This window comes from Loxodonta africana, chromosome 6, assembly GCF_030014295.1.
Source record: "Loxodonta africana isolate mLoxAfr1 chromosome 6, mLoxAfr1.hap2, whole genome shotgun sequence".
In the NCBI taxonomy this organism is placed as follows: Eukaryota; Metazoa; Chordata; class Mammalia; order Proboscidea; family Elephantidae; genus Loxodonta; species Loxodonta africana.
Genome location: NC_087347.1, coordinates 124,739,117 through 124,753,102, shown reverse-complemented (window position 1 = coordinate 124,753,102; position 13,986 = coordinate 124,739,117). Strand labels below are relative to the sequence as shown.

At 42.1% G+C, this 13,986-nt stretch overlaps 1 protein-coding gene across 1 annotated transcript in view; it reads right to left on the bottom strand.

Moving 5' to 3' along the window:
• The window catches only part of CFAP221 (cilia and flagella associated protein 221), a 147,658-nt gene that overhangs the window by 130,873 nt on the left and 2,799 nt on the right, over positions 1-13,986 (bottom strand). Inside the window, exons 3-4 of the mRNA XM_003416675.3 lie at positions 12,048-12,148; positions 69-155 (exon numbers count right to left, since the gene is read on the bottom strand). Coding sequence (XP_003416723.1) covers positions 69-155; positions 12,048-12,148 — 188 coding nt within the window. The remainder of the gene's footprint in view (positions 1-68; positions 156-12,047; positions 12,149-13,986) is intronic.

Here is a 13,986-nt window from a genome sequence, read left to right as displayed (position 1 = left end):
CCACGACACAGAAAACCCTAGCCCAACAAAGAACACATGGAAAGGACAGGTAGCCAAGGGACACTTACTTTTTTCACATACTGGATCTGAAAGTACTTGGTTTGTGGGGGTAAAATATGAACATGTATGTCTTCACCGGAAACATTGACCAGATCCTGTGGGAGAAAAACAAGCATTTAGAGTAAATACAACGTCTTGTTTGCATATTCGTCTCATTTATTTATACCTCATCTTATTTCTAAAGAAATTTGAAGATAAATATTTTTAAAAATTTTAAAAGGTATGAAATTTATCATCCACCATTTAAAGAATAATAAAATGAGCCCCAGGTGCCTACCGCCCAGCACAGCCCACAGCCCATGAGGGTCCCCCAGACACGTATTACCCTCCACCCACCATCGTTCACCCTAAACTTTTAAGCAGCATGTGTTTTTTGTTGCATTCTCTTTAGTCTGTGGTTTAACTGAGCTGAGAAGCCAGCCACTCACCAAGTCCCACAGGTTCCCTAATTGCATGCCACTGGTCTTGGGGACTGCATGACATGTAGGCAGTCAGAAAATCAGAAAAAAAGAGTGTGGCTTGGACAGCCTCTCCACCACCCATCTCCTAGTTTGTCGTCTGTCACTCTGTGGTACTGTGATGGTTTGCATGTCGCTGTGATGCTGGAAGCTACGCCACCAGTATTTCAAATATCAGCAGGGTCACCCAGGGTAGACAGGTTTCAGCAGCACTTCCAGACCAAGGCAGGCTAGGAAGAAAGGCCTGGCATTCTACTTCCAAAAATTAGTCAGTGAAAACCCTTACGGATCACACTACAGGTGCACTAGGTTGCAGGGGCCTGCCCTCTGCCAGTGGCCGCCTAAGGACTCGCTGCAGCACACACGAGAGAAGCACGGCCCGTCACGGGAGCCTGGGGCCAAATACCAAGTTAGTTTTTTCCTGATAGGCTTTACAGGGGTTGGTTTTTAAAAGACGAATTATATGTAAGTTGGATATTTGTAACCCAGGAATGGCCTGTACCACAATTTTTTGTGCCCCCCCCACTTTTTTATTGTGCTTTAAGTGAAAGTTTATGGTTAGAGTTAGTTTCTCATACAAAAACTTATACACACATTGTTATGTGACCCTAGTTGCTCTCTCTCCCTATAATGTGAAAACACACTCCTCCTTTCCACCCCGGATTTCTCGTGCCCATTCATCCCACTCCTGTCCTTTTTGCCTCCTCATGTCGACTCTGGACGGGAGCTACCCATTTAGTCTCATGTATCTACTTGTGCTAAGAAGCACATTCTTCATGAGTATCATTTTATGTCTTATAGACCAGTCTAATCTTTGCCTGAAGAGTTGGCTTCAGGAATGGTTTTAGTTCTGGGCTAAGAGAGAGTCCAGGGGCCTGTCCTCTGGGGTCCCTCCAGTCTCAGTCAGGCCATTAAGTCTGGTCTTTTTACTAGAATTTGAGTTCTGCACCCCATTTTTCTCCTGCTCTGTCAGGGACTCTCTGTTGTGTTCCCTGTCAGGGCACTCATTGGTGGCACCATCCAAGTTCTTCTGGTCTCAGGTTGATGGAGTCTCTGGTTTATGTGGCTCTTTCTGTCTTTTGGTTGTGACCCTTTTTTGGGCATATCTTCTTTTTTAATATGCTAGAAGCATAATGAAAAAAGTTGCCCAAACCCCTCTCGAGCTCTGAGGGGGCCCTGCATAAAGGGCAGTTGTGGTGACGGTGCACGTCCCTAGGATGGAGGTAGGAGGGGCCTGACCCACAAGAACAGTCCTTCCAAGAAAAACTGGAAGGACAGGTGAGCAGGAGCCTCAGGATTCCAGACCCTGTGCCCATCACACTCAGAGCCCTGGGGTGGTGGGCCCTGCCTGGGGACAGAGAGATGGACAGTTGGCCCGGGGCTGAAAGCCTTGAGAAAGAGTTCTGTTATGGAGGAGCGCTATGAAGGCCTGGAGCTGGGAGTCCAAGGAGAACTAGAACAGAAGCAGTTACATGGCCCATAATTTACTCAAGAGTAATTCAGTAAGGACCATGCCGCAAATAAGGCTGCATGAATTGGTTTTAATGCGTACCCCAGGGACTGTCATCTGCACTCTAGGAATGGCTAGTTGGCACTGAAAACTCCTAACCAAGGGTCCTTACTCCAGAAACGGCCACTAAGAGGGTTTTTATTATGCTCATTTGAAGAGACACTAGAGGGTCTGCTACTAGCCTAAGGGTGTTCAGGATAAATGAATTAACTAGAGATATCATCTAGGCATATCTGCTCTTGAACAAAAAGGGTATGAGAACCTGGTGAGCCTAGAAACTCAATGCCCTTTAGAGTGACATTCAAATGCCCAGTGCTCTGCATGTCCTGCCCGAGTCTGGCACTTAAAAAGCTCTGCCGGCCCACTCGGAAGGTCAGCCAATCCTGCGCGGGAACGTTGCTGCACCTGTTGCCAGCGAAGTCTCCCTCCAGGGTGCCCCAGCTGGGACTTCTCTGAGATGACTAGCATAATTATTGTTTTTTGCCTGCTTGCTAATAAGTGTTGATATGTGTGGCAGAATTTCTTCTAGGAACTGTTTTTATTGCAAAAAACTGGTAGCAGGTTGTCGGGGAGGGGACTGATGGCTCCCACCTCCCAACGTCAGTCTATCAGTCTATCAATATCAGTATCAGAAAGAACCTGATAATTGGAAATAAGTAATTTGATTTAGGTCAGTTTGCAACAAGTGGCATCACGGGCTGGAGACCAGAGTCTGAGCTCTGAGCTGCTGGGCTGGCTCAGTGCCAGTGTCTCCTCCCCCGTACTCCCCACATTGGTCCCAGGGGAGAGGGACATTGGAACTCCTGAGAACAGAGGTTCAGTCATCACCTGTGGGCAAGGGGCCAAGCTAGATCTTGATTTAGAAAAATAAAGAAACCAGATGCTTCCTCGAACCTGAGTGTGGTGGAACAAATCCAAATATACCCACCACACATTTGTGCATGAAGGTGGCATGGTAAAACTCCTTAGATAATACCTGTATTGTTAAGTGAGTCAAAAATTAACAATAAGAAAACATGGAATGATTTGCTTAAAGAATAAAACAAAATAGATCCCGCTGGTAATAGTACGGAGCCCTGGTGGTGCAGCGATTAAGAGCTTGGCTGCTAACCAAAAGGCTGGCAGTTCGAATCCACCAGCCGCTCCCTGGAAACCCTATAGGGCAGTTCTACTCTAAACTATAGGGTCACTATGAGTCGGAATCAATTTCACAGCAACAGGTTTGGTTTGGTTTTTGGTGATAGTACAAGATATATCATTTGGCTAATACTTTCCATAAAAGATGCTTTTTTAATTTTTTTGTGCTTTAGGTGGAAGTTTACCACGCAAATTAGTTTCTCATTCAAAAATTTATACAAATTGTTTTGTGACAGATTGCAATCTCTGCAATGTGTCAGCATTCTCTCCCTTTCCACCCCGGATTCCCCGTGTCCATTTGCCCAGTTTTCCAGCCCTTCCTGCATTCTCTCATCTTTGTTTGGGGCACATGTTGCTCATTTGGTCTGGTACACTTGACTGAACTAAGAAGCATGTTCCTCAGGTGTGTTATTGTTTGTTTTATAGGCCTGTCTAATCTTAGGCTGAAAGGTAGACTTCAGGAATGGTTTCAGTTCTGAGTTAGCAGGGTGTCCAGGGGCCATAAAAGATCCTTGACCTGGAATTGTTAATTTGGATCAATAGAGAAATAAGAAGTAACAGGATAAAACAAAAACTGAGACATTTAGGTAAAAGAAGTGTAGGAAGAGAGAGGACAAGAAAGTTGACTTTTGACCTCTCTAACAACAATAGCAAAACTTAACAAATTGAGTCAAAAAAATGAACAACTTGCTCTTCATGTTTTAGCAAACATCTAAGAGACTAACTTCAAAAATATACTGGGAGTCCTGGACAGAGCTGGAGAAAAACGTAGAACAAAATTCTAACTCACAAGAAAAAAAACAGACTTACTGGTCTGACAGAGACTAGAAAAACCCTAAGAGTATGGCCCCTGGACTCCATTTTAACTCAGTACTAAAGTCACTCCTGAGGTTTACCCTTCAGCCAAAGATGAGACAGGCCCATGAAACAAAATGAGACTAAGTGGGCACACCAGCCCCGGGGCAAGGAGAGGGCAGGAGGGGACAGGAAAGCTGGTAACAGGGAACCCAAGGGTGAGAGGGGGAGAGTACTAACATGCCATAGGGGTGGCAACCAATGTCACAAAACAATATGTGTATTGATTGTTTAATGAGACGCTAGTTTGCTCTGTAAATGCTCATATAAAACACAACTAAAAAAATATTGGGAATACTGGAGAGTACTAATTTTTCAGTTCTCAATTTTTTGTTTCAAATGCTCATTGGTTGCTATAATAATCCGTGCTCTTTGTCCGATCAAAGACTGTGTTGCCTGAGTCCTAGAAGGACTTGAAGAGGTTATTTAGCCCAAGCCCTTACTTTATGATGAGTATCGCTCCTGGTGTTATAGGATGTGAAGTGGCAGAGCCAGGTCTAGAACCCTAGTCTCCAGCCCTTTCCACTACATCCTAAAGTCTCAGCCCGACACATCTCAACGCCCAAACCATATTCCCTATCTTTCCTTTTACATTTCATCACTGAGTCAGTTCTATTTTTTAAACTGTTAAAAATAATATTCTTTCAGAGGAAAAAAAATGGTATTCTTGCCTTTCCATTTACAACTAAAACTAGGGAAAAAAATAATAATAATTCAAAGGAAAAAAATCTGGAGGAAATAAAGAAAATGTTAAAACCATGTTAGAGCACTTAAAAAGTATATTTTAAGTTAATACTAAAAGTTTATTTGAAAATAAAGCATGTGTAACCCAGTTGTTAGCTGGGGCCCCTCTGCCCCTTGTGGCAAGATAAAATGGCCTAAAATCTCCCCTTCTTTTCCAAGTCTGGGGTCACTGGAAGTCCCAAGCCCTCCAAAATCTCTGTTCCCATGGGAGCTGATCTTCTCCCGCTCCTGCCCCACAGGTTCCCACTTGCTTTTTGCTGCTTCCGCAGAGCACCATATGGACTCTAACAGGAAACAGCCCCTGCCCCCCTTAAAAAATTACCAACACAAAGCAGTCAGGAATTTAACACATTTACAGGGATTTCCCGACCAGGACTCACAGGTCTCTTCACTCTCCCTCCCATCTCTGCATCTCACACAATCCCTCTGCCTTCTGATTCCCCTCAGGAGATTCTATTCTTCTCCAGACACTGCACGGCAGAACCTGTCTGCCAGGGAAGCCTTGGCTTCGGATGAGGGGTGTGCACTGCCAGCCCCAAGCTCTTACAGTATTTTTCCAACTACAACATTCCAGCCTCCAAGCTGGGGTCTTTTAACACCTCCCCTCAGTGGTAGAGTTTCGCAAACTTTCTGCAGAGAAGACCAACACTTAATCCCAAGGATCTGGGGACAAAATTCAGGCAGCCCTGTAAGTTCTTTAAAGTGTTCTATCTTAAAATTCATGTTGATCTTACATTTTACTTCACATTTTTATTCTATAAAGTATTTCTCCAAAATGTGAGAGCAAAGATGCACTACGTTTATACTGGGGCTTCAATTCCCCCCTCCCCTGTACACTTAAATCACTGGATTTGTGACCGCCATTTTGATAAACAAGATCCTTGGGGGTCTGCAAAGGCTGTGATAGGGAAGCAAAAACTAATGTTACTATTTCATAAAACCTAAAGGAAATTTATTTAAAATCATACAGACTAACAATTTTGTTTTAGGCTATTAACAGCAACATTGGTCTTCTCATGGGAAAAATGGATTATTTACTTAATAAATATAGTTTCCCAGGCAGAATCTTTCCACAAAGAAAAAAATAATTTAAGGAATCTTTGGTGTTGAGTAACCTTGAAACCATTATTGCAAATTTTAAAGTAAATTGAAACACTGATTTCAATGTGAATCAAATATTTTAAATTCCCTAACCAGGTCTCGATCAAGATCAATCTCAAATGTTAATGAACAATATATTGTGGTTTCAAACGCACATACAATCTCAGTTCCTGGAAAATCTGCATAGTTTCCTACAGCAAAACCAAGATAAAAGTAGAGTGGTTGCCTTTTCCCCTTGTTTTGTAGGAATCTCCAGGTAACCGCCTTAGGCTTCTGCTTAACTTTGCAGGTTGAAACGGGAGGCTGACTCTCTCAAGACATCTAGAATATTATTATAATTAAATCATTTTGTACTTTTATCTATTTCTGTCTGTTTTAGTGTCTTATAGAAACAATATAATTAATTAGGCTTTAAAATGTATTTCCACAGAATGAGTAAGTCCCTGGCCAGTCAATCTCTTCCAATACAGTGAGTTCAGTTACATTCACAGGTGTGCACCGAGGGCCTTCTGTGTGTCAGGTGCTGTGCTAGGTAACGGGGAAGCAGGAGTACAAAAGTCAAACATGGCCTCTGTTCTCAAGGAGATGAAAATTGATTCTTGGGAGGGCAAACAAATCTTAGGTATTACAATGGCTTACGATCTTTCAAAGCTCAACCTTGCTCAACAAGATGTTACTCCTCAATATTTAGTTTCTCTCATTAATTTCTCCTTAGGGAGTGATAATGAACACAAGGTTGAGAACCACATCTATCCTCTAAACTTGCACTAATTTGATCTTACTCAATGCATCATTCCCCTGCTCAAAAACATTTCATTAGCTTCCTGCTGCTTTGTGAATTACACACAACTCCTTATGTTGATAATTTAGTCACAGCCCGTATTTCCCATCTTCTCTGCCATTACATCATTCCAAAAACCCTACAGTCCAGGTAAACCAGATTGCACACTGGTCTGCAAATATTCCTCATGCTTGCTCACCCTAAACTTGTCTTCATGTCTTCCTCTATACCCTGAATACCTTCACTTCACTTCATATAGCTTTTGGGTTATCCCAAATGCCTCCTCCCCCACAAGCCCTTTTTAAATTTTCCAATAGAGGTGAGATGGAGTCTCTGGGTGGTACAAATGCTTAATGCACTTGGCTGCTAACCAAAATCTTGTGGTTCGAGTACACTCAGAGGTACCTCAGAAGAAAGGCCTGGAGATCTATGTCTGAAAAATCAGTCACTGAAAACCTCATGAAGCACAGCTGTACTCTGACACACATGGGGTTGCCATGAATTGGAATCAAACTGACAGCAATTGGTTATTGGGTGAGATGGCATCGTCTCTCCACAGAGCATTTCCTTCTTACTCCGTCATGCCACCTTGCTTGCTTGTTATCATGTTCAAGTTGTTTGATGTTTTTAAAATGCCCTCTACTACACAGAAAGGTCCTTGACTTTATTTTCCATAATGCTTGGACTCCTTGCTTTGCACATACTGGATGCTCTTACTAATAAATATGGGTGGAATTGAACAGAAGGAAATCCTTAACTCTATTAAAAACAAGATAATATACACTAAAGAGTACAGTTTTATTGGGGATAACAAAATACAAAAAAGAATCCGTTAGAGAAAAATAAAGTAGTGGTTAATATAATCAAAATTATGAAGATGAAGGAATAATTTTAAATTTAGTAGCATTATTGGAATTACTGACATTATACTAAGCAAAAAATATATATATATACATACATATATATATATATATACCAGTTTAAAAAAGTTATGTCATGGCCCAAAAGAGTCATGTTATTGCATATTTTTTGTATGTTAACTTTTTAAATTACCAGTTGATTCTTATCAATTCTAATAATTGCCATCCTGGAAAGAATGTCAATTTTTCTTGAAATTAGGGACGTTTTGGCAAGCTAATGATGACTTACATGATTCCGAGAAAAGTCTATTTTAATAAAGCTGAGTCCTCCTCCCCTGACTCCAAAGAGATGAAAATGGCCTAATTTATAAGTAGTGACAAAATTACAACATCTATCATTAACTTAGTAGTATCATTAAAAAAAAAAACCAAACCCGCTGCCATCGAGTAGATTCCGACTCATAACGACCCTACAGGGCAGAGCAGAACTGCCCCACAGAGTTTCCAAGGAGTGCCTGGTGGATTTGAACTGCTGACCTTTTGGTTAGCAGCTGTAGTACTTAACCACTACGCCACCAGGGTTTCTGAGATTCACCTACAGATTCAATGCAATTCCTGTCAAAATCAAAGTTGGCTTTTGGGGGGGGGGGGGCAGAAATTGCCAGGCTGATCCTAAAATTCATATGGAAGTGCAAGGGACTCTGAATATCCAAAATGACCTTGCAAAAGAAAAACAAAGTCAGTGGACTCACAACTCCCAATTTAAAACTAACTATAAGCTAGTGTGGTACTGGAATAAGAATAGACATATAGGACATATAGGATCGTTGGGTAGAATTGCCAGTCCAGAAATAAACCATTACATTTCAATACATATTTATTAAAGGTGTCAAGACCATTCAATGGGGGAAAGAACAGCCTTTTCAACAAATGGTAGTGGGACAACTGGATACCAATACACAAAAGAATGATGCTGGACCCCCTATCTCAAACTATACATAAAAATTAAATCAAAATGAACCATAGACCTACATATAAAAGCTAAAACTATAAAACTCTTAGAAGAAAACACAGGAGTAAAATCTTTGTTAACTTGGATTTGGCAGTAGATTCTTAAATACGACACCAAAAGCACAAACAACAACAACACAAAATAAATTGGGCTTTATCAAAATTACAAACTTGTGCACCAGAGGTCACCATAAAGAAAGTAAAAAGACAACCCACAGATTGGAAAATATTTGCTATGATGGTTATGGTTGTCTGCCAACTTGGCCATGATTCTCAGTGGTTTGGCAGTTATGATGCAGCTTGGCAGCTATGTAATGATGTAATTGCCTCCATAATGAGATCTGACATAATGTAGTCACCTCCGTCACGGGATGTTATGAGCAGCCAATCTGTTGAAAGGGAGTTTCCTTGGGGGTGTGGCCTGCATCCAATATAGGTGAGCTTTCTGGCAAAACTGGCTCACTTTTGCTCGCTCTGGATCCTGCATCTGAACTCTGGTTCTTGGGACCTGAGCTGGCAGCTTACCTGCTGATCTTGGGATTCGTCAACCTCCGCAGCCTGTAAGCCATCAGCCTGCTGTCTCATCTGCTGATCTTGGGTTCACCAGCCCCTATAGCTACATGAGTCAGGAGAAGCCTCCAGCCTAACCCACAGACTTAAGATTTCCAGCCTCTACAACCATATGAGCCATTTCCTTGATATAAATCTCTCTCTATATAAATAGATACATACACACTTCACTGGTTTTGCTTCTTTAGAGAACCCAGCCTAAAACATTTGCAAACCACATATCTGATAAGACTCGTATTCAGAATATGTAAAGAACCCTTACAACCCAGCAGTAAAAAGGCAAATAATCCAGTTTACCAATAGGCAAAGGATTTGAACAGACATTTCCCCAAAGAAGATATACAAATGGCCAAGAAGCACATGAAAAGATACTCAACATCATTAGTCATTAGAGAAATGCAAATCCAAACCATGGCATACCACTTCATACCCACTAGGATGGCCATAATCAGAAAGATGGACAATAACAAGTGTTTTTGAGAATATAAAGAAATTGGAACCCTCACGCATGGCTGGTGGGAATATAAAATGATGCAGCCACTTTGGAAAAACACTTTGGCTGTTCCTCAACATGTTGAACACAGTTACCGCAGGACTCAGCAATTCTACCCGAGAGAAATTAAAATGTATCTCCATACAAAAACATATACACAGATGTTCACAGTGGTATTATTCATAATAGCCCAAAGTGGAAACAACCCAAATATCCATCAACAGATGAATGGACAAATAATGTGTGGTGTATCCATACAATGGTATATTATTTAGCTAGAAAAAGGAAGGAAGTGCTGATACATGCTACAACATGAACCTTGAAAGCTAAGTGAAAGAAGCCAGACATAGAAGAACACGTATTACGTGAATTCCTTTATATGAAATATCTAAAAAAAAAAATATCTAGAATAGGCAAATTCTTAGAGACAGAAAGTAGGTGTTTGCCTAGGGCTGGCGAATTGGTAAGGAGCCCTGGTGGTGCAGTAGTTAAGCGCTTAGCTGTTAACTGAAAGGTCAGCAGTTCAAACCCACCAGCCGCTCTGCGGGAGAAAGGTGGCAGTCTGCTTCTGTAAAGATTAGAGCCTTGGAAACCCTGTGGGGCCGTTCTACTCTGTCCTAGACGGTCGCTATGAGTCAGAATCAACTCAACAGCAGTGGGATAGGAGTGGGGGACTTGTGGGGAAATGAGGAGTGACTGTTAAGTAACATCTTTTTTGGGGTGATGAAAATGTTCTAAATTTATATCGTAGTGATGGGTGCACAATCTGTGAATACATGCTAAAACCCACTGAACTATAAACTTTAAATGAGCAAAATGTATGGAATGTGAACTATATCTCAATAAAGCTGTAAAAAGGAAGAAAATAAAATTCTCTTTTAGCTTTTGGTATACATGTGGCTTAAAAAGAATAATTATGAATAATAATGGTTTTAAGTTTACACTGTCATCACCATTGTTGTTGTTGTTAGGTGCCGTGGAGTCAGTTCCGGCTCATAGCAACCCTCTGGACAACAGAACGAAACACTGCCGGTCCTGCGCCAGCCTCACAATCATTGCTGTGCTTGAGCCCATTGTTGCAGCCAAGCCCAATAACCAGGAAAAGTTCCAAAATGAATTATTAACCATGGTCTTTGATGCTCTGTTCTCAGAAAGGTGCCACTGGAGGTTGATGGGTGAAGTTCCTATTCATAGTTTTAAATTCTAACTCTTTTCCTGAGAGGAAACACTTCACGTCTAATAGGTTCCTCGCCTGATCCCTCTAGTGACCTTCAAAAGCGTGAGGGACATGAAAACTGCGTGTTCCTCTGTTCATTACAGACGCCTGAGAGGAACTCACCTCCTGACAGCTTTACCATTTGTCAGCTCCCTCCTGTGACGTGAGGCTCTGCACTCTGCACGGTCTAATAAGACAATCAGCATTCCTTCCTAAACATCCACTCTAAGATCTGCACCATGCCTAAAAGTGGAGACCCTTGGGGTGGCTGAGCACAAGGCCAGAGGGCTATCATCACATACAAAGCCAAGTTCTCAGAGGGCCCACATGACAAGGCCCATCTCTACTCAGCTCCTACACGTCCTATACCAGTTTGGCTCAGATTTCGGGCCCATGCGGGGTAGTTCTGAGGTGTCCTGCCCAGTGCGAATTAGTGAGGTTACCGACTCAAATGGTGAGGTTCATTTTAGTATGGGAGCTTGGACTTTGTAGTCACGCAGAGCTGACCCCAGTCTGAACATCCAGGTCGATGAAGGGAACCCAGGAAGGACTAGACTTTGGTGTAGCTCTGTGGGACCCTGCAGTGGCTAATAAGCTTGGCTACTTTGCAGTCCATCCTTCCATCTGTCTCTCCCAGAGCCCGCTCAGTGGAAGTGACCCCCCCACCCCAGACCTGGCCAGGCAGAAGCCAGCATGGCCAGAATGACTGATTCAGGCATGGCATCTGGCTCAAGCCAGGCTAAAGAGAAGCCTCTCTGGAACCTCTCGGGAAAGAGCCCCCACTTCCCCTGGGGCTGCAGGCATGGAAGGAGAGGTTTGGAGGCAGGCAACCCATGAGTTAAATTCTCTCTCCATCACGTAGTAGCTGTGTCTCCTTGAACAAAGTATTTAACCTTCTGGAATCTCCGTTTCTTCATCTACATAATGGGGATAATAATATATCCTCCACAGACTTCTTATAAAGACTAAAATAAAGTAAAACACACAACACGGTACCTGGCCCCTAAGACTCACTCAGTAACAACATCTATTTGGAAACAGTGCTGGGAGGAGCCTTTGTTGGTGGGGAGGTACTTCTCAAGGACATCAATGCAATGTAAAAATTTCTCACCCCAGAGCTACCTTTCTGGCCCACCTGACACCCGTACTTCTGCTGATGCTGCTACTGTTCAGATGAATGAGTAATATAAACCCAGAACACACACGTGGTTTCATTATTGCGATTAATTATCCCACTTAGAAAGTACCTACCAGAACCTGTTGGTGCTGTTTTTCTACTTCATAGCCTCCAAAATGCAATATGCCAGGTTTTGCCTCTATGATCTTATTATTCAGAAGTTTTGCATAAACCTCTATAAAAAGCAATGTAGATAAATACATTATGAGACATAAAATGAAATATTAAGTTAAAGAAGATCCGATTAACATAGGCTGTCTTTAATTTGGGACATTTTAAGCACACAAAGTTTCAGGTGGGAGATGCAGCTGTCAACAAGATTAACTGTCTGCTCCTGATAACCTGGACTGCTTCTCCCTATCCATTTTTAAACATCACCTGGGAGATTTTACCATCATAACTAAAAACCAAAACCAAACCCAGTGCTGTCAAGTCGATTCCAACTCATAGCGACCCTATAGGACAGAGTAGAACTGCCCCATAGAGTTTCCAAGGAGCACCTGGCGGATTCGAACTGCCAACCCTTTGGTTCACAGCTGTAGCACTTAACCACTACACCACCAGGGTTTCCTTTACCATCATATATATTGTTTGTTACCTATTACAATTCTGTTTTCCACACACTTTGTTTAAATCTTTGTAATAAAACACCAGCTCCTTAAAAGTGCAAGCCTTTTCTCTGGTCTGCATAACCCTGCAATTTCTTATTATGTAACGAATACTCAGGTCAAAGATATAAGCACCAAGTGCTTAATTTTATTACTGAGAATTTAGCTTTTATTATTTGATTTCCTCTGAAGAGAATTACAATGTGGTATATAACAATTAAAGCTCTGAGTAACGATCGCTCTGGACAGCAAAGTCTCAGACAGCTTTTACTGTGGCATGTGCACCTTTTTTTTTTTTTTTTTTTTCAGTTCTGAGAACCAGGTTAAAACAGCTGAACTCACCAAAGTGTCCAGGTCTACAAAACGTTTCCCAGCTCTTTATTTAGGCAGGAGCAGAGACTTTTTTTTAGAGAATGGAGGAGAACTCATAATCCCCTTCTTAAAGGTTGGTGGTTCAAATCCATCCTAGGCACCTTGGAAGAAAGCCTGGTGACCTACTTCCAAAATATCCACCACTGAAAACCCTGTGGAGCGTAATTATACTCTGACACACGTGGGGCTGCCAAGAGTCAGAATTAACTCAACATTAAGTACTCTGTGCCAGGCAGGACTGTGTATACATTTGCCTATAATCTTCACGCCAATCCTATGACGTAGCTATTGTTTCTACTGTGCAGATGAAGAAACTGAGACTCAACAAGGTTAAGCAACTTGCCCACAGGAGGTAGTTAAAAATCAAGCCCAGGTCTGTCTGCTTCCGACCACGACACTAAACTGCTCCCCTCAACATGAAGGCCCTGTCCAATTCCTTACAAATGATAACCATTCAACTTTGGCTGTATCCAAATCACGTGAGCCACAGACACACCTGCAGTGGCTGTGAAATGATTTGTGTGGTTGCCCCTCACCAGGTGACCCGCTGCGGTCCTCAGCTTTGGGCCAAACTGAAGGGTTGGGATGGGGACTGTAGATCTCTGGAGGTTATTCTTTGGTAATTTTTTAAGTGCTGAAATTATCATTATTATTATTATTATTTTAATGCTGAAAGTTTTGTTTTGTTTTTAGGGCCACAAAATAGATGTAAAACTGGCCTTTTTCTGCTAATGCCCAGAAATGGGCAAGTATACTAATTTGTACTCTGCAAAAGAGTCACAGAAAATTTTCCATTACAGCATTTCAGATGGGCCTTGGAGAGTGAGTGGGAAGCAAGAGAGCATGACAGTAGAGAGCCTGGACCTGGGCTCCAACCCCTGACCACCAACTCCGCGCTTCTTAGTCGCACCACCTGGGAAGACTCACTTGACCTCTCTGAGTCTCAGCTTCTCCAATAGTAAAATAAAAATAGAATGTACCTTTCATGAGGTTGTCATATGGATTCAATGAGAATAACAAGCAAAACTATTAG